Here is a 24,395-nt window from a genome sequence, read left to right as displayed (position 1 = left end):
TCCTGTTTATAAAACCCTTAACCACAAGTGGCTTTTGGATTTGGGTAAAACTGAGTCACAACATGACCATTGGAGAATTTGGACTGGGGTTTTCTAATTCATTTTAATGAGATTATAAAGCAAAAATACTCCTCTTTTTCGTTTATGAGAAATCAGAACAGATATAAAGATGTGGGAGGTGATTTTTCTGCCTCCTTTGAGACAGGTGTGCGTGTGTTTTCCCCCTGTGATTGTAGATTTTGTTTTTCATGAGCCATGCCCTGAATCAGAATTATTTCTCCGCGTCTTTCAAGAGCTGGCAGTGAGAGCTTGCCTGATTGACTAGAAGTGCTTCAGTGTTTCGATTAGTCCTGTGAGATGAATAGGAAATGCACAGGCTTGCTTCATGTCTGAACTCAACCATCGCCATCTTTCACGTGGGCTCTCTGCATCTCTGTGGGTGGGAAAAAGAGTGGAGTATTTGGGAGGAGCTTTGAAGAGAGGTGTCAAGGTGTGTTGAGGAGGGGAAAAGGGTGTTTGTGAGTAATGTTACTTTATGGCATAAATGTAGATGCTTCCAGCGGGAGGCAAATCTCAGGAGCCGTGAACAAGAACCTGAGAAAGTTGGCCATCACCACTCCTCAATGAGGGGCACTGACTGGCTTTCTTCCTGAGGAATGTTTAATTTTTTCAATGTTTGCATTGAATATCTAAGTTGTAAGTTGTAAAACTTCTAGGATGTTATGTTAGTTGGTTATTGGTATTTAAGAAACCATCCCAGAACTCACTGACTTAAAACAGCAATTCCTTACGGTCTGGTCTTTCTCTTGGACTCTTACTGCATATGGGCCACGGTTCAGCTGATGTACGCTTGGCTCAGCTGCGTGGGTTTGCTTCAGGCTTCAGTCCCTGAGCAGCTCTGCTTCCCACTGCAGGGTTTAAGCTAGCTGGATTGTCTCTGTTCCTCATGTTTCTCATTCTCCTTGGAACTACGAGCTTGCCAGGGAGGTTCTTCTCATGGTGATACTGGAGGTGTGAGAGCGCTGAGCTCAAATACGGCACACCTCACTCTATTAATCAACAGTGGTCACAAAGCCAAGCTCCAAATAAGGCAGGGGTTGAAATATATGCCCACGACAGGAAGGAACTACAAAGTTACCTGGCAAATGGTCTAGTTAGGGGTGAAAATTGGGGGCCAATGGCGCAATCTACCGTGGGCCATCTGCACGAGCCACTTCATGTTACATAGTCCCAAGTGTCGAGTCCATCTGGTATTTTGAATGGTTCCTCTTTCCAGTTTGAGCATTTGGAAAGCCTTTCTTCTCTTTGCACTAAGAACACTTTATTCAGAGCTTGATTGCTATTTGTCAACTGCCATGGTGCCAGGATAACCTATAAAATGATGCTTTGTCCATCTCCTCTCACCATCCTGCCCCAGCCGGGTAAAGAGAGAGGAATTTAGGAAGGATATAGGGTTACAGGAAAGGAACTTATGCAAATTTTAAAAAATATGTACTTCTTTAAAAAAGTAAGTTCAGGCAGATGTGATGAAAACGAGTTCCGGACAAAGACCAAAAAAGTGTTTGGTGTCAGAGTGGATTTATCAAAATACAAATATTTTAAACAAAACAGGATATTGCAGCTGCCTACAGAAGCTACGCCCTCAAAGCCTACTGGGGACATATTCTAGTTTATAGAATATAATTAAATTCAAGCCTGATGAATTCACTATTGGCAATGTGATCCCATGCGGTGAAAAGGCTGAGGAAGTAGTATGTTTGGGGGTCATAGGAAAATTAGAAAATCGTATCTAAAGTCCATAGCAAATGTTAGCAAGGGGTACTCTGCAGCACAGTTCAGCAGCGATGGGAAGGAACCTGGGAACCCTTCTGAATCTAATCTTCACTCTAAAATCCAACTGCATCCAGGGACAGAAGAAAACACCTTTACTGTCTGTCCAGAGGGGTAGCAAATGTGCCTTTCTCATGGGATCCCAATAGCTGTAAAGGATAATGTTTCTTTTGCTTTGTGTAATTATGGTTAGTAAACATCACTTTCATAGTTTGGCTGTATTTGCCCTGTTATGGTAATTGTTAATGCTCCATTTAGAAATTATATTTCCAGAAGCTCAAATAAAGTTTATTATTTTAGTTACTTTTAAATTTCATCAAATTCTTTGGGTAAAGCAAAACATTAAACATCAGTGGGAAAAAATGATCAAGGGATATGAAGAGAAATTCACACAAACACAAACATTTCTCCTTTAAAAATGTTAACCTATCAATAAAGGAAAAATAAATGCAAGTAATATTTAATGCCAGTTATTGCTTATCAAATGGGATGCACACACACACTCCTTTGCTTACTGGCAACATTCAATGCTGGTGATGGAGTGAAAATAGACACTCACATATAGTGCTGATGTGATTGCAAATTGGTACGATCGGGTTGAGAGCACAATTGAGCACTGTGCCAAAATTCTTTGCAACAGTTTTACCCTTTAACCCAGTAATTGCCTTTCTAGGACATTATCCAAGGAAGCAATGGGTAATAAGCACAAAAAGTAATGGGAGAAGATGTCCATTGCTATTCCATTTATACCAATAAAAACTTGGAAACTGTCTTAAGAGTCCAAAAATAGAATAATGTTTAAATACACATGGTACACTCAGAGGATATCGTTCAACAATTAAGATTATATTTTATAGCATTTTAACGATATGGGGAAGATGATAGCATAATATTAAAATTTTATAACACAAATATACTGGAAAATACTAAATATGTAAGCAATATATGTCATCGTGGATATATAGTTTACTGTCTGAAAAAAAATACTATTAAGATGTTTGTGTATAGGGTTACAGGTTCTCATTTTCTTCCTTACTTTGGGAATTTTCCAAACCCTTTAACAGGAACATTTCATAATTTTATATTTAGTGAAAAGTGCTATTTGAAAAAAATTAGCTTTAGAAAGAAATGTATAGTATTTTTAGCTTAGATAATCCAAAATGTACTCTAGAATCATATCCTTCTATCATTAAGAAAATAATGATTTTCCTGTCATTGAAAACCACAAGTTTTTCAGTATAAAAATTTAATTTATGGGGATATAGAAACAGCAAATGTATATGAGGGGATGTATATGGAGGAGAACAGATATACAAATAACAAAAAAAGTCATGATAAAATTATAGAAAATTTCAATGTAGTAATTAGGTAACATACAGGGCCCTGTTTGCTGAAGGAGACAGCCAGGGAGAGTTCAACATCAGATAGATACACTTAGGTTCATTTAGAGTTTAGACTGCTATTGGGAAAACAAAGCAGTTTTTATCGCTCTTTTCCTGGACCTACCCCGCCCCCCTGTCCTTTGTAAGTAAGGTTTGTAAGTAAGGAGAAGCTATTCTTTATTGACCTTAACCTTCAGATGACCCTGGGAAGTAGTAGGTGGTGTAGGCGTGGACAATGAAAGCTCTAAGCTGATTTAAGGAGCAGATGCCAGTTCTTCCTGTAAATAGTATGTAACCTTGAGTGAAAGAGTTAATAAATAAAGGAAACATGTGAAACAGAAGGAAAAGATAGGGAAAAGGAGACCCTCATCCAGAGGAATTTATTCAACCTGCCATGAATATTTTACACTTTTGACAATGCCCTGCTTCTTGAACCACCCCTTACGTGATGGAGCTAGGTTGCACTTCTTTGCAAGAGCCAACTGTGCATATCTCTTCCAAAGCTATGCTGGTTGCATTTATAATGTGTAGCAAAAGCTACAAACCAGGGCTTTGTTTCCCTGAAGAACCATTTGTTAGGCATTTACCAACATCAGCATACCACTGACCTAGATTTGCTTTCGCAGTTTCAGACCCTGTGTTCAACTGCCTAGGTCATTTCCATTTCCTTGTTTCCAAGATACCACAAAGATCTTACCCAAATTTGTTAACTATACCCTCCCCTGTACCGCCCCCCACACTCTAGGCATCTTTAAGGTTCCCCAAGTTCCCGTATCAATGACAGGCACTGATTTGGAAAAGTCAAAACCCTAAGTTATTCTTAATCACATTCACTCCTTCATCAGACCCCAGCACCACCCATAACAATCTATCCAGTTAGTCAACCCAAGCTCTTCAGTATTTCCTGAATCAATCCATCCCTGTACCTACCCTAATATCCTTCCTGGGAATTGTTCTCTCTGTAACCAGTCTTTGAGCTTGGCGAGACCGTGGAATCGAGGCTCTTCCTCCCATTTCCCCCTTTCTGCTTCCCACAGAGTCCCACGGCCTCTCTTTTAAAGGTGTTCCTTCTGTTCAACCCCTCATTTTAACAGAGAAACCCATGTCAGGAGGGAGACTATTAGTGAAGCTTGAAGACACCAGACATGCAGGCACAAAATGGTAAATTTCTTTTTCATATTACAATAACTATTTAAAATGTACACCCATTAACATTATGTCATGGAGTGATGCATAATAATGAAGCTTGCAGCTAATTATTAAGCACTCATATGAACCAACGGTTTAACCCTCGCAGAACAAAGCAGGGATTATTATCCCTGTTTTTACAGTTGAGGAAATGGAATCTCAAAAGCTCAGGTGACGTTCACAGGCCACGTAACGTCTGCATGTCAGTGCTCGAATTCAATCCTAGGTCAGAGTCTCTTTAAACTTACACTCTTTCTGCCAGAACACTTTGCCTGTCTGCAGACCCAAGGAGCCCTTTGTTTCCGATGTAACAAAATTCATTCAAACCTGTTAGACATGTAAGATTTATTTTGACTTTTAAAAAGTTATTTGACTATAACTTGTGTCTATCTCTAACTTTCAACTTTAAGTTTACCCAGTCCAGTTCTTTTGTGTGCATCGGTGTGTGTTTTTAATATTTATTTTTTTCCATCTCTCTTTTTTTAAATATATTTACATTTAATGAAAAAACATAGTGTTTATGTAGAAAGTTGGATTAGTTTGACAAATGTACCCTATGTACCCATGACCATAATTAAGATACACAGAATTTCTTCAGTGAAGCACTGTAAAACCAGGTTTGGGAATAAAGCAGTTTCATAGGTCTTTTGTGGTTAAATAATCATAAATAAATGCCTCAAACTTGGCAATATCTGTCCAATGCTGTCCAGTCAGTGGGATGCTAAACTCTAATGACATAAACATTAAGAATATAAGATAGGCATTTTGCTGAGTTGCTCCCCACGCCTGGATAAACCCTTGTCTTTCTATCTGCCTTTGGTCTGGTGTTATGTTTCCTAAGAAAAACCAATCATCTAGCTAATATTTCTGTTCTTCAGATTAAGTGATATTAGGGAAGGGAGAAATTCTTAGATAGGGAATAGTGGCATATGCCATTGGAAGAAGAACGTATCTATCTTAAAACAATAAATAATTCTTCTTGTGTAAACAAAGCAAAACAACAAAACAAATTCTCATGGCCAAATTCCATTCTAAAAAAATATTTCATTACCATCTTTTCCAGAGATTAATCAGAGAAAATATACATATTCCCAGTCATATGGTCAATGTTAACTCTTGTGTTCATTCATTGGTTCATTCCTTATACATACGTTTACTCACTCATCCAGCAAACACCTGTTGAGGGTTCACTATGTGTCAGACTCTATTGTGGGCACCAGAAGCACAGATAGGAGTAAGATAAATACAGAGATAAATACTCTGCCCACAGGGAATGCACAGCCTAGTGAAGGAAAAGGACATACACACCAAGATATACCATGCACTGCAAAGTTTCAAGAGAATTGTGTTTAGATTAAAATTGATGGAGAAAGATGCAAGGACTTACCTCTTCCTTGAGGAAAAAAATAGTCAAGGAAGACTTTCTTTAGAGTTTCATTCCTTAAGGTAACCTTTCCTGGCATGGGAAAACCTGTTGATTGCACCTTGATTCTGATTCATTTTTTTAAAATATATTTTATTGATTATGCTACTACAGTTGTTTTCTCCCTTTTATTCCCCTCCACCCTGAACACCCCCTCCCATCAGCATACAAATAAAGAGGAAATAGAACCTAGCAAAAAAGTATAACACTTAAGCTTAAGAATACATTCTTATTAATTATTAACTTCCTTTTTTGTAGATTTAATTATAGTGTATCACTCCTTTTTAAATACTCTATTCCAGTTATAAAATGGTCATTACTCTAACTTCAAGGAGATCCTTCCTCTTGGCCCATATGAGAATGCAGGCACAGGTCACATGGCATGAATGACCTTAGGATTTTCTCATTTTTTTGCATTCATCTCTCTCCATATCCCGCTAAGATTTCTCCCTTTGAATGAAAGACAAGTACACATTTGTAAAATCCCCTCAGACTTAGAATGTGATTATGTAGATAGTGACAACAAATTGTAATAATGTAGAAATATGACTACTCTTAATTGCTGGCTAGCACTGAGTGTGCAATGGCTATTCATAATAATATAAATCTATCATATGCATTTTTGTGCTCTAACCTAGCATTATAAAGAGTCCACTTCTTTAATTACCAAAATACTCCAAATCAAAGGTCACATTTGTCTGTTATCAAAATATTGACAATTGTCACATTATATACGCCTGTCCTTCTCTCTCCCCCATCCCACACTCCACCCAACTCTCTTTCCATTCACCATCCATTCATCATCCATCCATTTAACAAGTATATATTGGGTACTTACTGTGGATTGAACACTAGACCCTGGAGATACAGTGGTGAACTCACCATGACATCTGCCTTCAAGAGTCTTACGGACTTGTGAAGTAGCAGGCAAGGGTCGAGGCACGTACAACAGATGTATTGAGGAAGCACGATGCATGAGAAAGCACTGAGGAGGCACGCAGGAGGTTTATGAGCACAGTGATGAAATACTCTGGAAGAAATGGTATCTAAATTTGGAGGTAAAAAAGGGTAACGTTTGTCAGATGCAAGAGGGAATTGAGCTAAAAAGAGAAATATATTTTGTAGGCTAATAATACAAACCTAAAAAACATGTGTAGGTTCAGTCTTGTTTAAAGGTGGCTGCCTCATGCTGTCTTAGTATTTCTCTAAGAACTGTGATTTCTATAAGGCTCTCAACTGATAATCTTTGCTACCAAACTCTGTTTCAATTAGGTTTAGACAGATCTAGCTGCGGTGTGCATGTGCATGCTGGGGGAATTGTACACACTTTCTTCAGCCACTTTTCATGAGCAAAAGAAAAGATGGGGCTGAAAAAGATCTTATATTTGATAGTTATGTTATATACGGTCATTGAGCCCACAACTTGAATCAAGTACTGGATTAGGTAAGATTTGAATTAATAGAACCTCATATGGCTGCCCTCTTTACCCGTACCGCAAATCCTTTCAAGTACATCGGCTCAATTGTAAATGATTTTTCCAGCACATACAATTTTACCTGTGTGCTCTTGACTTCAAGGATCTCTACTTCTTTATCCTGCCTTCTAATTCATTATATCCTTCCATTCTACTTTACTTCATTTAATATACCTTCTTTTAAATTTCATCTATTCTAACTTACTCTTGTCCTTACTATGATTTCTCTGTTATCCTCCATCCCATAACTGACTTTCTACAATGGTTTAATAAAACTTTCTCTATTGTCTTGCAAGATCTCCCCTGAAATTTGCATCTTATGGAAGATCTGTTGTGAACTACCAGAAATTGTGATAAAGGAGAGAATCAATGAATCCATGTTACTTATGGCCAATAATAGGCCACACTCCTACTCCTCACTAAAACACAATCTCATCTCTTAAAAGTATGCTACTGAGCCTCAATACATGGACCAAAGTTATGGTTTGGGATTCTAACTCCACTAAGCATTCCCCTCAGCCATAACATATAGGAAATCATCTAGCTGACAAAAGTCAATGCTCTTCATCAGTCTATTAATAAAAGAGCTTTGGTTATTAGGAAAATAATACTTAAAAACAATGAATACAAGGTTGCATATCAACACTAAGAGTCAAAAAAATGTTTTTATTGCTTATATGTACAAAATGTTAGTGAAAAATAAAGGTCAGAAAAGATTAAGTTTTGGATCTGGAGAGCTAGAAATGATTATTTTTACTTGTAGAAACCATTATTATTTATCCTGTAACCACTCTCAGGTCACTTCCTGAATGCCCTGGGCATCCCCCCACCCCCACTCCAGCATGACTGACTCTTCTTCCCCTTTCCCTAGACGCCCATCTTTCCCTCCATCACAATGCTGCCACCTGGTGCTGTCTTGTTTAGAAGGTGTTGGAAGCCTGGTACACAATACTTGATCATGACCCCTTCTAGTGTCAGTCTACCCGACCCATCCAGTTAACTGAGGGTGTAATGGAAGATATCATTGAAGGCCTAGAGACTAATTAAATTTGCTTCAAGGGGAAACATGAGACTATTGGAAAGGTGCATTTGAAAAGAAACCATTGAATAACCAAAGCCTACCTATCGAAATGTGCCTCTCTCTTCATCCAGCATCCAGTGAGTACACTCTTTCTTTGTCTCTGCCTTTTCCCTTCTTTTCTTCTTTCCTGGGCATATCCATTTTGTTTATGAATCTGTATGACTTGAGTCTGTATGACCTCCTAGTTCCATGGCCTTTTGTCAGTTGACAAGTTCCTTCCCCATCTCTTACTTAATGTTTTCGAGAACAAACATGATTGTCTTAGTTCATCTTTTCAAGCTAGGTTATACAAGCCATAGGCCTCAGGAAATTCTATTCGGAGGCCACCCTAATCAAATCAGTCATGTCAGGGGGAGAGGAAGGCCTGTATATTTCATTTGGAAAAGGAATTTCCCCAGAGAGGAGGATGGCTTGGCAGCCACCCTGAAAAATGTCGATGTTTCCTATATTTCCCAGTGAGATTGATGCACTGAGGTTTCTAGAAAAGTACCAGTGAAATCTCACATACAGTATATAGTGTGTGCATGTTAAACATACACACAACCTTTGGGAAATGTTCACTTTTAATGCAACAGCCAACTTAGTTTGTGAAAATATTACTGAGATTAGAAAGACATTTACTTTTTGAAACTTTAGAGAAGAAACAAGACATGTTTAGCCACTGAAAATAGGTAGAAGTTTATTTCCTTATGGCAACTACAGGTAAGGGCAGTCTAAGGTTACTGTTCAGTGCTTGAGGATCTTCAAAGACAGGGCCACTCATAATGCGACAGAAGTAATTTAGGAAATTTGTAGGCAGGGGAGAAATAAAGACATTTTTTAAAAATGGGCTTGGAAGCCAGAAATGTAAAATTATACCACAACTTGCATATAAACCTACAAAATTATGGTATATGACTCAGTGGGGTCATTTACCCTATTGTGTGATTCGTATATAGATATAGATAATGCATATTATCTATATATCTATCAATATTTCTGTGCCAATATGTGGGTGGCACAGAAATCAATCTAGCCGGCATACTGACCCCCTCATTTGAAGGCTAATATGGGTCATTGTCAGACCATCAACTGTTCAGTTTCCATTGTCGTATTCTATTCTCAGCTCCCATGACAGCTACAAAAGCTGTTTTACCCAGAAACTGGTTGAATTGGTGATTTCCAACTAGACAAGCCCAGCCATGCAAGACAATTTTTTCCCTTGCCTGCTATGTTTTATTGAACGGCAGGGAGACAGAAAACCTGAGCCAGAAAATTGTGGCGTATACCAGATATTTACAACATTACTGCATGTGCTTATCTCAAAGTCACATGGTCGTATACGAGCTTTATTTTCACAGAATGCTTAGTAGTTAACTATTCTGTTACCTTTTAAGTCTATAATCATGCAGTCCATCACTTTCCTGATTAAGTTTTTTGTGGTTTTCCAAAGCCTTGTTACAGGTTCATGAATGACTCCAAGCCACCCGTCCTTCCTCATCTATACCACCTTCCCCTGCCCCTCCTGCTTGAGCGTCTCTTAACTCTTGTCCCATACTCCTTTTTCTTCTGGGCCTTTGCTCACACTGTTAACTATGCCTGGGATACTCTTCCCTTACATATATCTGTTTAATTTCAAATTATACTCACCTGTCCACTTACATGTCACATCCTCAAAAATCCTCATCTAACCTCCCTGACTACCCACCTTTTTCTTCCTTTCTGCATCTCAACAGATTATTGCAGCCATTGATCCACCTTTAATTACAATCCTTCATTCTCTGAAAAGCTGTAAGTTCCATAAAGCCAAGAGTAATATCTGTCTCGATTGTTCACATATCCCTAGCCCCAAGACGAGTGTTTGACAAATGGGTGCTCAGAAAATATTTGTGAATTAGGGAAAAATGATGTCCAGATTAAGCTTTGATTTGAAAAATATGTGATAAACCACTTGGTTTTAGTTCATGCTCCATTGTTGGTGACATGTAGTCAGGCGTTAAGAGGAGATTAATGTCCATAGTCTATTTAGGGTAGACTCCCCACACATACCTCTGCATCACAGACATTGCCAAAGCAAAGTTTGTTAGTTTTTCTTTCCTCCAGCAGGAATGGTTGGGTTATATAACACTAGCCATCAGAGAGATGAAAATTAAAGCCACTATGAGATACCATTTCATACTGGTCAGAATGGCCATCACAAACAAATCAACGAATAACAAGTGTTGGAGAGGTTGTGGAGAAAAGGGAACCCTAGTGCACTGTTGGTGGGAATGCAGACTGGTGCAGTCATTGTGGAAAGCAGTATGGAATTTCCTCAGAAAACTAAAAATGGAACTTCTTTTTGACCCAGCAATACCACTGGCATTATACCTCCAAAATCCTGAAACACCATTTCAAAAGAACCTATGCACCCCAATGTTCATAGCAGCACAATTTATAATACCTAAATGTTGGAAGCAACCTAAGTGCCCATCAGTAAAGGAGTGGATCAAACAACTGTGGTACATTTATACAATGGAATACTATGAAGCAGCAGAAAGAAAGAAGGAGCTCCTACCCTTTGCAACAGCATGGATGGATCTGGGGAACATTATGCTAAGTGAAATAAGCCAGGCAGTGAAAGACAAATACCATATGATCTCACCTATAAGTGGACCCTAATCAACAAAACAAACAAGCAAGCGAAGTACCAGAGACATTGAAATAAAGAACAATCTGACAGTAACCAGAGAGGAGGGGGGAGAAGGAAAATAGGTGAAGGGCCATCAAGAAACATGTATAAAGGACACATGGGCAAAGCCGAAGGGGGTAGGTTCGAGGGTGGGAGGCCGGGATGGGTGGGGCAGGGGACCATGATGGGGTGAAAATGGAAACTGTACTTGAACAACAATAAAAAAGAAAATCAAAAATAAATAAATAAACAAAAGATATATGTTATGTAGCAGAGGCACTAAAGAACATATCAACTACTCAATTTCAAAGGATTTCCCAGGAAATTTTACTTTTATTTTTTATTTATTATTTTAGCCTTTTCTTTTTTATTCTTATTTTTTAAATTTTTATTGAATGTATTGGGGTGACATTGATTAATAAAATATTTGGGTTTCAGGTGTCCAATTCTATAACACATCATCTGTATATGGTATTATATGCCCCCCACCCCAAGTCAAGTCCCCTTCCATCACCACTTATTCCTTCTTTACCCTCTTCTACCTCCCCCCAGCCCTCTTTTCCTCTGGTAATCACCGTACTTTTGTCTGTCTACAAGGGTTTTATTTTTCTTTGCTTAATAGGATTTCTCAAGAACTTTTGTACTTGAAAAGTATGGGAGTTCATCGAAGCTAATGTATTTCTTCAGGCTCAAATTAATTAGGGTTTTTTCTTCTTTAGCTTTTTCCTTGAAGGTGAAGAGAAAGCTTTCCACTACATAGAAACTCTTGTGAGACTTTTATTGTCTTTTCAAAGCAATGACACCTTCTAGAAAAGATAAAATGTTGAGCGATTACCTCTGTTGAAGAGAAAGAGGAGCTCATCATGATTGAGTATCTCCTGGCAGACCTGACAGTTCTGAACCACCGCCATTACTCAGACAGAGTACAAGGAACAAGGCATTTATTTAAATTCCGAGCTTTCCATTCCTTACATTAATTCCCAAATCAACAAGTCTCTGGAGAATAAATGGACTTTCTTGCTATGTTATCCAGCAATTTCAAGGGCTTCTGGGGGAGAAACCATACTCTCTCTTTTGGGAAATTAGTCTTGTTTGTCAGTAAATTCTTGGGGCCTAAATTTATACCACGAAGCATTTATTGAGAACTTAGTCGATGACAGTGTCACAGGATGGGTTGTTCAAGAAACAGACTCAGATGAAGCTGGCGTGCAGGGCATGCATCAGGAAGCCCTCTGGGTGAGCCCTGTGAAGGGAAGAAGAGGAAGTGGAGTGGGGAGAAGAAGAAGTTGAGCTGTGCTGCAGGTCCAAGGACAGCCGGTGTTGGAAACTCTAGAGCTTGAGTGGCCCGTGTTTTTTACTGCTGTGTCGGTCATTTGATATGGTCCACCACAAAGGCCAGGAACCTTGGCAAGGCAGCTTCCAGCAGCTGAAACAATAACTAAAGGGCCTGGCAGTTGAAAGCTATCTGTCTACCGCACTCCTAGAAGCTGAGCAACAAGCCTGCCACTTTAGGGAGACTGGGCAGTGCATTGCAGGCAGGCGCTGTTTGTGTAATTCTGATCCTTGTCTCCAATCATGGGCAATAAAATAAATGAGACATATTGATTTTGCCTAATGAAATTTCACATTAAAAACAGGGAGATATACCTAGGAAGACACATGGGATAAAGAAATCTTGAGACATAAGGAAAGTAGTAGTCACTAATTATGACCATGGCAATCAAGAAAAGCTTCCTGGAGGAAGTGCCATGTGAGGAGACCATCAAGAGAGGAATATGTGTTGGTAGACCAATGGTAGAAGTTTAATAGTGAGCTAGAGAGAGAGGATACACTTAGTGATGGAAGGAAAGAGTGGATGGAGCTGCTGAATACGGTAACAGAAATCCTAGAAAAAGCACCATGGATTCCAATTGATGTGATATGGAAATTTTATCAAATGGGTAATGTTTTAGTCGTAGAAAGTGAAAGCTAAGAAAAAAATGGAAGAATCTACAGCATTGGCTCTGATTTCCTCATGGTGCACTGTGAATTGAAGCTAAGTGACAGGCACGCCCATGATAGATGACACACTCCTTAAACCCCTAAACCTCTATAAACCTTACGCATCTGTGTTCCTTCTTTGACATCTGCAAGCTCTTGCACTGGTGACCACACTCATTTCCACACCATCATTTCATGGATTAAGAAACCAAGACCCTAGGGGATATATGACATCCTTCAGGCTTTATGTCTCTCTCACCTGAGCTCTAGATCCTATTTTGATCATTTTAATTAATATTGTACAGATGTCTGATTGTTACAACTAGGCTGTGAAGTTCCATAGTGTATTAGTTATCTATGAATGTGCTTTAAAAAAACTATCCCAAACTTAGAAGCTTAAAACAACAATAAATGTTTAGCTTCTTACACAGTTTGTGATTCTGACACTTGAGAGTTGCTCAGGAAGTTGGTTCTGACTTGGGGTCTCTCAGGATTTTTACGTATTGGATAAAATGTTGGTCATGGCTACAGGTATCTGAAGACTTGACCCAAGTTGAAGGACAAACTTCCAAGGGGGCTTACTCACATGCCTGGAAATTTGATGCTGGATGCTGACCCGAGGTCTCAGTTCCTCCCCATGTGTGCTGCTTCATAGGGTTACTTGACTTTCCTCAGAGCATGGAGTATGTGATCCAAGACAGAAGAAGAAGCCACTTTGCCTTTTAAGACCTAATCCTGAAAGTCACACTTGGTCATCTCAACATTGTCCTGTTGGTTACATAGGTTATCCATCTTCAAAGTGGGAAGGGACTACCTAAGAGTGTGATTACTGGGAAGCAGGAACCACTGGGGACTATTTTAGAGGCTGGCTTCCACACATGAGGAAAGGGGCCACATTATTTTCTCGTATTTCTCCATCAGAGCCCACCACATAAGTTGGACTATTAGTGAATTCCTTTTCTAGTTCTCCATGGGGGCTCTCCGATAGGTGTGAATTGATTTTTGTATCCAGTAGACCCTTGAACGACATGGGTTTGAACTGTGTGGGTCCACTTGTACACAGATTTTCTCCCCCCAAAATACTGTAAATGTATTTTCTCTCCCCTATGATTTTCTGAATAACATTTTATTTTCTCGAGCTTACTTTATTTTAAGAGTATAGGATATAATATAATACACAGACAAAAGATGTGTTCATTGACACTTATGTTATTGGTAAGGCTGCCAGTCAACAGTGGACTATTAGTAGTTAAGTTTCGGGGGAGTTAAAAGTTATAAAATACATGGATCTTCCTCTCTGCAGGGGGTTGGCACCTCTAACCCCTGCATTGTTCAAGAGTCAACTATCATCAAAATGTGGTAAAATTTTGTTAAATCTTTTGAATTTTAAGTGAATTAAACTATGGTCAGCATTGAAAAACAATGCAAAAGAGAATGCATATAAATAAAATTATACTTGTATTAAACAGGGTTTTCAAAAATGTTACTCAAAGAAGGATGATACTATCACTGAATTATCATTTGCTTTATTCTATCAGCTCAATTCACCTTTCACCTAATTTCTTTTCCAGTGGTCAGTGAAGAAGTCTAGATTTCTTATGAATTGTATGTTTAGTCAGTCCAGTTCCTGATAGTATACTAAGCACCACTGTTCATGAAAAAAGAAATACAAAGAAAAATGTGACCTTTTACTTCAAATACATAATCTGTATATAGATTTTAAAGCATTTTCTTCATTGGGGATGGAGTAGATATTTGTGTGTTTTATGATTTTGTAATCTTAAATATGAAATGTGAAGGTTATCTCCATATTAGAGTAGCGGTGACAATGTCCATCTGCAAAAAGCTCCCTACCACCAAGGTGAGTCTTTGTTTACCTTTTGAAAATGCTTTTACAAGAGGCTATGGGTAGCATTTCCCATACGCGGGAGGCCAGCTGATCAGATAGCAGCAAAACTAATGAAAAGCATCATGAAAGTGACAGCAAGATTAATTAAGTTCCTCCAGTTGTATTCACGTGTGTCTGTGCAGAGTTCCTTTGGGGACTGCTTCAGTTAAATGGTATTCATGGTGACAAATACTGTAGATTTCCAGAACTGACATTTTTGAGTCAAGGGTAAAAAATCACATGCGGTCATTTTATCCACCAAAAGGATCAGAGATGAGCCCTTAGGATTATTAATAGGTTTGAGCAAAGCCAAGCTAGAAATTGAAATATAATTAAAAGAATGTTGAAACCGTGGTGTTTTGTTTTTCGCTTACACATTTGCTTTATGTGTTTTAGACATTTTTGACAGAGGAAGCCAAACAAATTTCCATCTACTGTATTTGACTGCAGGCACAGAATTATGCACACTTGGAAACACTTTCAATTACTTTGTGAATTCTTGAAACACTGGGGCAGAGATGCATTGTCTCTCTGCTTACTCTATATAGTTATTATCACAGTATATATAAAAATGGAAAGCCCATGACCTAAAGCATCCAAATGTACTGGAGCTGTACTCAATTTATCTTGAAGGATCTTTTTTTATTTTAAAGCAAAAGAAGAAATTCAATATGTTTCTGTTTTCTTCTTCCATTTTGTTTGCAAGCACATTTGTAGTGAGGCTGGGTGGGGAAAGGGCTGATTTTCAAATTGCTGCCCAGAAACCATAAATGAATTTTATTTTAAGAAAAATTGGAAATCTCTGGAGTGTGTAAGATCTTTCAACCTGCTATACAAGATGTATTAACTCATGTTATTCTGTCACCGAATATCTTTGGAGCCATATTATTACACTTCTGTCTGTGGAAGCACTTTGAGGCTCATTTAGGGATTCATTTAGCAAACACTTCCTATATTTTCTGTTAAATAAAATCCAAGTCCTTTAAGCTGGAATGTGAGATCTCATCCAACATGGCTTTCCGTTCTAACTTTACTTTGTATGAAAATCTTTTATGCAAGTTGCTCTCTTAAATACTCTGATTTGTTATTGGTCTCCCAGAGATGTCATTCACAATCCCACCTTCGTTTATGTTGTTGGACAACTTTTTCTGCATTTTATAGATCTAATCAAGTGATAAAAGACCAAGCTCGAGTTCCAGTTCTTTGCTGCTGTTTTCTGAGTTTGCCTGAAAGCCATCATACTTTTCATTTTTTACCAAACCTTTATATACATTCCCTAGATTATTCACTTGTCATTTACTTTATATTGCCTTTGTGTTTCCTTTTATTTTGGGGATGTGCTTCATTGCCTTAAACGTAGTACAGATGCTTTGAGGAGCAGAGTGAGGGCTTAGAAAGAGTTCCTTGCCTTTTTATGTAGCACCACCTTCTCTTCTCACCCTCTTCCCTCACTCCCTCTTCCTCCAGCTTGTCCTTCTTTTTATTTCTGCCAGTAATGATAATAGTTATAGTAATTTAACTTCCTATGAGTGAGGCACCAAACTAGATGGTCTAGAACTACTAACAACCAGCCAGAGTTGACTTTATAAAACACTAGATAAAATATAAACAACTTCCTGAAGGGCTTTGGGGGAAAAAGAAAAGAAAGGGAGGCAAGGCAGGGAGATAATCTGAAAGGCTTCAGAAAGGGAGCTTGTGATGCTTCTGGTTATAAGGTAGACAGCACTATCAACCAGGGCAAATGCACTAATGAACGCCACCTATAAGAGAAGCTGGGGGTTCGATTAGCTTCCCCTGAATCACTCTCCGCCTAAACTTGCTATTCTTGACTCTGGTGTTTGGTTTCCATATTGGCCTCCTGACCTGTTCCACCTGCAAAATTTCTGAGCTGTCTCTTGCCTAATGGCTAATGAGCTCTCTGGCTCCTGGCTGGCCTCTCCTCAGAGCTTTGGGATTTCTTTCTCTAACCTAAGATTACTCTTGATGTCTCTTCTTTGTCCATGTAATTCTGATTCTTATCTCCAGCCATAGCAAATGATGCTGCTTCCTAAATCATGAACAATGTCTGATGTTAATGGCATATTCTAGTCTCTAACCCAATAAGCCATGTTCTTGGTTCTTGGCATGCATTTCTGCAGTGTTCTGGGATATATTAAAACATTCAAGGGATTAACATTTACATAAATTGTACCATGACTCTGAAGGAACTAAATTCTACTTGGGGGATATTGACAATTTGAACTGGTCACTGAAATGCAACCTGATAAATATTGTGATAGAGTTATACAAAGAATGTTTGGCAGGTTATTAAAGGAACACATGAGCCATGCATAAGCCCAGGGAAGACTTATTAGAAAACAAAATAGCTGAATAGTTTGAGGTGATATATATGTAACCATTTAGGCTAATAAAGGGGAAGATCTCATGTTAATTTCTGTTGGGGAAAATGAAGCATTACACTGTAACTCATGAATGAATGAGATAAAGGATGTTTTAGGTCATTTCCTCTGCACTAGAGAAAGGTGGAAAAGGTTCCAAATGCTACTGGACAAGTAGGAATATGGAAACCCCTAGAATGAAGCTCCTTGTAGACAGAGATTTCTATAATATTATTGATATACCTTCAGCACCTAGATTAGTACTTCACAATACTATTCAGTATCTAGTAACTATTTTTCCAATGAAGAAACATGCCTAGGCTTAGGTCACAGTCAGCTTTAAGGTAAGAATCTAAGCAGGCTCTCAATGCTAGTTATTAAATATTTTTAAAGAGCCCCTATTAACTATCATAACAGATAGAACCCCATAGAGAAGGGAATTATTACATGTCTTTAAAGTCATGGAAATTTAGATAGAATTTTGGAATATTTTAGAATTTATAGGGTTTTATTTTTATCAACATATTAGCATATTTTTTGTAGGCAATTAATTTTTTAGACTAAAGTTCCTAGGCATTAATTTCAATGGAAGCTTCAAGTGAGAATCTGGAAATGAAAGATTTATGAGTTTATAGCAGTGTCTACACAATCTAAAAACAATTCTAATCAAAACACTACACAGATCAATTGAATTAGGCATTTGTTCTCATACAAGACAAATTACTTGTATCTCCACTTTTCAAACTGTTTTTATAGTGGATGGTGGTATATCGGACAGAGGCAAACTCAGGCCTAAAATAGCATTTCATAAAATGCCATTCATAGGTTAACAAATCTTTATTCAACAAATTATTATGCTTGCAACAAATATTCAATTACCAAATACCCATATACTTAGCCTCTGGCTCATAATGTTCCAGGGCTCAGTGTTAACACTCTTGCTTCCCCATTTCCATCTATACTTCCTGAAAGATATCATCTGACCTCATGAATTTAATTACTATCTACAAATTGATGACTTCAAAATTTAAATATAGACCCCCAAGTTCTCCCCTGAACTTCAGACATATAGTCAATCTGCTATGGACTGTGCCCGCTTGAATATGTAACCGGTATCTCAAATTAAATATACCCCGCATTGACTACTCCTCGTTGTTTAAAAAGGCTTTAATTATTTATTTTTAGGTAGGGGAAAGGAAGGAGAAAGAGAGGGAATCATCCACGTGTGGTTAACTCTCATGCACCCCCTACTGGGGACCTGGCCTGCAACCCAGGCATGTGCCCTAGACTGAGTTGAACTGGTGACCCTTTGATTCATAGGCGAGCACTCAGTCCACTGAGCCACACCAGCCAGGACACACTGACTACTTCCTAACTCCCAACCAGGCATGTTCTTCCACTGTCTTCTCCATATCAGTTAGAGGAAATCTCATCCTTTGCTCTTTTTTATTCTTCCATCACCTATCCAACCTATGGAGCTATTTTGATCTACGTATAGATCCCAGCCACTTTTTACCACCTTTACTGTTCCTACCTTGTCCAAGCCACCAAATCTTTTCTAGATTATTACAAAGGCTACCTAAACGATCACCTTGTCTCAGTCCTTGTTCCCTTTAGTCCATTCTCCATACATGAGTCATAGTGAAGCTATTAAAATATGCAAAATCATGGCACTTCAAAGCCATCCTATATAAATCAGAATAAAAGTCAAAGTGCTTACACTGTGGCCTACAAAATCCCACTCAGTTAGGCTCCATGTGACCCATTGGACTTCACCTCTTATATACTCTTCTGTGCCAACTCTGCCCTAGCACACTGGCCTTGCAGCTCGTCCTGGTACCCCCCAGGCCTGTCTCTCATTGCCCTTTGTGCAACGCTCTTTATCCGGCTCCTAGAACAATGGATGACACAAAGTAGGCATTCAAAAGATATGGAACTTATTCAGTAAATATTGAATGAATAGGTTAATAATGGATTCATTCCTTAAATACCTATTTGTATTAGGTCATGGAGATAAAAGAGCATCATCTTTTATTTAGGAGACAAGGAGGTACAGGAAAATTCCCACACTACATCTACGTGCTAGAGTAGGAATTAGTGTTGGTTGCTATACAAAAAATTGTTGTTTGCTATATTAAAAAATTGAAGCAGCTCCTCATTCAGCCTCAAGGTTAGGAAAGTGCCTCAGAGAGACAACACTTGAACAGAGAACCAAGGTTGAACAGGAGCTGTCCAGGTAATGAGAGCAGGTAAGAGGAAGTACAGTCTTTAGGAGAACTGTAGACATGCAACAGGATTGTAGTGAAGAGTGTGAAGGATGAAGAATTCACAACTGGAGGAGTAATCAGGGACCTAATTGTGAAAGGTCTTCTGTACCCTGGTAGGTGAAATAGAGCCACACTGGTGGTTACTAAGGGAGTAACTTGATCATCTCTGCTTTAAAAAGATAATAATGGATCTGATATGGAGAATAGGTTGACCTTGAGCAAGCCGGGAGTCAGGAACATTGGATAACATTTTATTGCCATGGTACAGGTAAGGGATGACTCTGAGGCTTGGAGAAGGCAATGCAAGACAACTGGGCTGTGCTAACTCAAGCTCAGCTACTGCTGCATACAGCTACGAGAACTTGAGAGGACAGCAAGCTCACGGACTGTGGCCTGCTGTCCCACCTGGCCTCAATCTGTATGGCATGGAATTTAGGAACAGCTGCTGCTAAGCATGGACAAATTCAATTCGTGTAAACACTTTGCATAAGACACCATCAACCTCAAAGAATTGAAGGCAGGCACACAGAAAAGTGCGATGTTTTACACGCCATCCGGTTGTACTCAGTATGTTCATTCATTCTTTCACAAATATTTATTGAGTAGCAACAAGTGCCAGATACTTTTCTAAGAACTGTGGATACAACAGTGAACAACAAACAAAAATCTCTGCTGTTGTGGAGAATATATTCCAGGGAAGAGTGACCAAAATAAATAGATGTCTGTAGTAGTGTGTCAGATGGTGGTAACTGCGATGGAGCATCCTAAGGGAAGAGAGGAGGTCAGGCAATGCCAGGGGAGGGACCGAGGCAGCCTGGAACTGTGAAAAGAGAGAGCTCAAACATTTGAGCGAGGCTTGAAGGAGATGAGGGACCCAGAAGGGCAGCTATCTGGATATTTGAGCAGAGGGAAATTCTCATGTTACCACAATTCCTTTCTTATCATTTAGACTTTTTATTTCATATTTATTGAAGTTTTACCCCCAAATTTATAACTGGGTTTAGGCCAACCTTTATTTTAATAGTGAAAAATATCATTTTATCTGGACAGAATGACCTGATTCCCCCTCAGAATCTCTCCCCTTCTAAAACCATCTTAGTGACAGATGAAGGCCAGGAGTGTTGTAGTTAAAGGTCCTTCCCTGGCAGCTGCTGGGGCCTGTCTTTCAGCTGATGTAGGGGAGCATCTCTCAGGCAGAGATGCCACATCTACAACCCCGTGTCTAGCTCTGCCATCATTTGGAGGCTGTTCTGTTTCAAAATAAAAATAGTTACATTTAAATTTTTTTTAAATGTAAGATGTACAAGTAACTTTAGTGAAATAATAGAGACTGTAAAATTAAAATTAAAATCATTTGTTTTCCATCCAGAGATAAGCAGCGTTTGTATCTGAGGCCTTGACATTCCAGATAATCTTTAATTGGAGGGTGGAGGAGGGGCACCCATCTTTAAATAAAGAGGATACTTTCCTTTTTTTTGGTTGAACAGAATTCCAATGTTCAGATGTAACACGAGTTGCCTCTTGGATGCCCTATTCTTTCAGAGGCTACATACTGCTCTTTCAGGCATGTTTCTCTATAGACCAGGCAGAGGTTGGGATTGTCAATCACCAGACACTCTCAGACTGTATACTTGTGACCATATAGATATTTTTTTTCTGAAGCATGTATTGGCGTAATTTAACTGGGGAAGAAATTTACCCTAGCTATTATAAATGGCGAATTTATAATTTATTTCTTTGAGTAAAGGCACCTGCTTAGTACTGCAATACAAATTCAACATACAAATAGTAAGACAACTGTTCTTTACGGACCACGTCATTGAAAAAGTTGCTAGTCTCAGAGCCTCACGTTCATCCGTGACATTGATAATATCCACATTTCTACATGTCAGTTTGTGAGAAGGAGAGATGACATAAGTGAACGTACCTTGTAACTGCAAATGCCATGCAAAGGCAAGGGTGTTATTAATTATTAAGACAATCCTTTAGTGTCTCAAATCTCCTGTTTTAAATTCCACTCTAAATGCCTTCATCCCCTAACTACAGGAACTCAAAAGGACCAAAAATTCTAACATTAAACTGCAGTGCCCCCTAGCCCAAGTAGCAGGTCAAGGCAGCTGATGAGTCTCATGAATAAGCTCCACCACAGATGGTTCTTCTGCCTGAGGGAAGGGCCATTAATTGGGCTTTTGGATGATTGCCATCTGTCCAAAAGGAAAAACACTTACGTGTTTCCTTCAATATTTTCCTGGAACATTATTTTTATTTTTAACTTTATAGAAGGAGTAAAAAAGTAAATATTCTTTACTATTTACATTTTCTTCCTCCAAATGGCTTTACATGAAGAGTCTTATTTCTAAAAGAACATCACCAAGACTCACTGTAATGTGTCTGATTTGTATATGATTACCTATTCGTGTTGACCAAACCCTGTAACTCATTGTGAGAGAGGCTACTGGTCCTAGTGTTCCTTTCACAAAGAGGGAACTGAGGGTTAGGCTTTTTTGTAAGAATGCGTAGCAAGCTGTTATTGTGAGGAACTTCAGCCCCCTATTTCCAATAACATGCTTTAAATCTACCAACAGATACAGAATTGTTGACGGAAAGACCCTTGGATATTTTAATAATAAAATGTAGAAATATTTGCTAACAGGGCTTATAAACACTCATATTAAAAATATATGGGTGGAAGAAGGTGTAGGGGGATAAAGGGTGACGGACGGAGGCTTGATTGGGGGGTGAACACACACAGTGGTGTACAGATGATGTGTTATGGAATGGTGCACCTGAAGTCTGTATGATTTTGTTAGCCGGTGTCACCTCAATGCATTCATAAAAAGGAAAAAAAATATATCAGTTGCTTCCTTTCATAGGCTACAGTTCTTTATCTTCATTTCTTCCTTTCATAAATTTCTGTAGAAATTTTGAAGTGTAAATGGTCCAGTAGGTTAGTTGGGTTGAAAAAGTGAGGAGTCCTTAGGAAACTGAACTTGCTCTGTGGGCTTATTTTTCATGCTGAGCATTTAAGTATTAATCAGCAAGCTTTCAGGGATTTCTTTCTAACATCCTTTTCTATGTAAGAGAAAAACTGCAATTCATTAGACCATTGGAGGAGCCAGAGGCTTTGCTAAGCTTTGCCTTTCTTGACTGTTCATCGCAAATTTAATGGGAGTGTGTGTGCGTTTTTCTATATTATACTGGTGATTAGACTGCAATTTTGACACAATCTTGGTTGCCTTTCAGGTTAAATGCCTCTCCCATTTAGGGGTCAAAGATCATTTCAGCTCCAGTGTCCTTTCTACTCCCTACCAAGGGAGGCAGCAAATGCGATCCTGTGAAACTGGGAGGAGACTTTTGTTACCAGTCATTTCTCTTTACATTCGTCTAATCTACCTAGCTCAGAATACTACTCAAGAAATAAAAATAACTCTTCACCAACTTCGGCTCGCTAGGATCTGGACACTCCTAAGTGAAAATCCCTATTTCCCTAGTAATGATCCCGTGAGTCTTTTATTCCTCTTGGGTGTAAACATCACAAACAAGAAACCCTCAAGCCCATGGCAAAGAGAATGCAGGCACAGGAGACAGCATTCCTCTTCCCATCGCCTTTTTAACTTGGTAGGGGAGGCTAAATTTTGGTGAGGATGATGGCATTCGCGGGAGGGGCGGGATAAAAGTGTGTCTAATTACACGTTCATGGCAGACCTCCCCTTTACCTGCCCTCACACCGGTGAATATCCCCTGTGTGCATCCAGAGACCCTTCTCTCTTTAAGAGCCTCCCGCTCCCCTCACTCCGCCCCCTCCGGGTCTCTGGGCTCGTCCAAGCTTCCCGAGAGCCATGGTTGGTCCAGGCCGGCCTTCGGAGCACCTCCTGGAGCCGCTGCTCACCGCGGGTGGGGTGTGGCGGGGTGGGGGGGTCTGTTTGTAGTACTCTCAGTCCTGATGTCACAGGCGCGGCAAGGACATCGCAAGGAGGAGTCGGATTACAGTAAGGATGGGCAGTGCAGCAGGCAGCCGGAGCGCACGCTCCCGCCGCCCGCGATCGTAGCCCGGGAACGGCAGCCTGCGAGGCGCTCAGCCCGCCGAGGACGCACGCTGGGCGCTCGCAGCTCTCCACGCCGGGGACGTTTCCGCCGCGACTGTAGCATGAAACGGCTCTGCTCTGCGTGTCAGCCTTGGGTGCGAGCTGATGCTGAAGACGCTGCGGTGGGGTTCCAGCTGTCCGATTAATGAGAAACATAATGTATTTTGGTGAGTGTTAACTGACGGTGTAAAGCTGGGGGTGCCCAGCGCTTCCTCGGTACAGACAAGCCCTTAAAAAAAAATCTTTAAACCGCGAGATTCTATTTACATTAAACCTACCTTCAGTTGGCAACTGGAGGATGAAGCTGGTGCAGCCTTCAAAGCTTCCTTTGTGCCACGGTTGTGGCTGTTTATTAGTCGTGGATGAGTTTGAGTTGGAAGAGAAGAGAGACAGGGGTGGGGGTGGATAAACTTTGCCTTGATTTGTCTGCATGAAGTTGGCTTTTTTAGCTAAGTGAAGGAGAAATGGTGCGGCGTGGGAAGTCAAGGGCTAACTTAATGGAAGGTAAAACAAAGTTCCCATACTACTGATGCCGTGAAAGCTCAGTCGGTGTCAGTGTTTCATTAAGCATTTCTGTTTTTCCCTAATTCTGAGGCAGAAAGGGAAAACATTCTTTGGTGTGCAGTGGTTAAACCGCTGAGAACACTCCTCCATACCATCCCCAGTTTTCCGTCTAGCTAGAGCAGCGTAGCTCAAGATGCATGTTATTTTAAACCTTCAGAGGTCTCGGAGCTGTTAAATCTTTGTGCAGAGTGTTGGGTGCCACAG

The 24,395-nt window shown here is 39.5% G+C and overlaps 1 protein-coding gene across 2 annotated transcripts in view; it reads left to right on the top strand.

Moving 5' to 3' along the window:
• The window catches only part of ZNF385D (zinc finger protein 385D), a 741,503-nt gene that overhangs the window by 439,379 nt on the left and 277,729 nt on the right, over positions 1-24,395 (top strand). Inside the window, exon 1 of one of the 2 annotated variants that reach the window (XM_024565923.4) lies at positions 23,366-23,794. The exons of the other annotated variant lie outside the window; for it this stretch is intronic. Coding sequence (XP_024421691.1) covers positions 23,773-23,794 — 22 coding nt within the window. The 5' untranslated portion in view covers positions 23,366-23,772. Of the gene's footprint in view, positions 1-23,365; positions 23,795-24,395 lie in introns of those variants that run through there. 2 annotated transcript variants of the gene reach the window in all.

Source organism: Desmodus rotundus, chromosome 8 (assembly GCF_022682495.2).
Source record: "Desmodus rotundus isolate HL8 chromosome 8, HLdesRot8A.1, whole genome shotgun sequence".
In the NCBI taxonomy this organism is placed as follows: Eukaryota; Metazoa; Chordata; class Mammalia; order Chiroptera; family Phyllostomidae; genus Desmodus; species Desmodus rotundus.
Note: the sequence above shows the minus strand (reverse complement) of the source record. Positions and strands in the feature narration are given on the sequence as shown.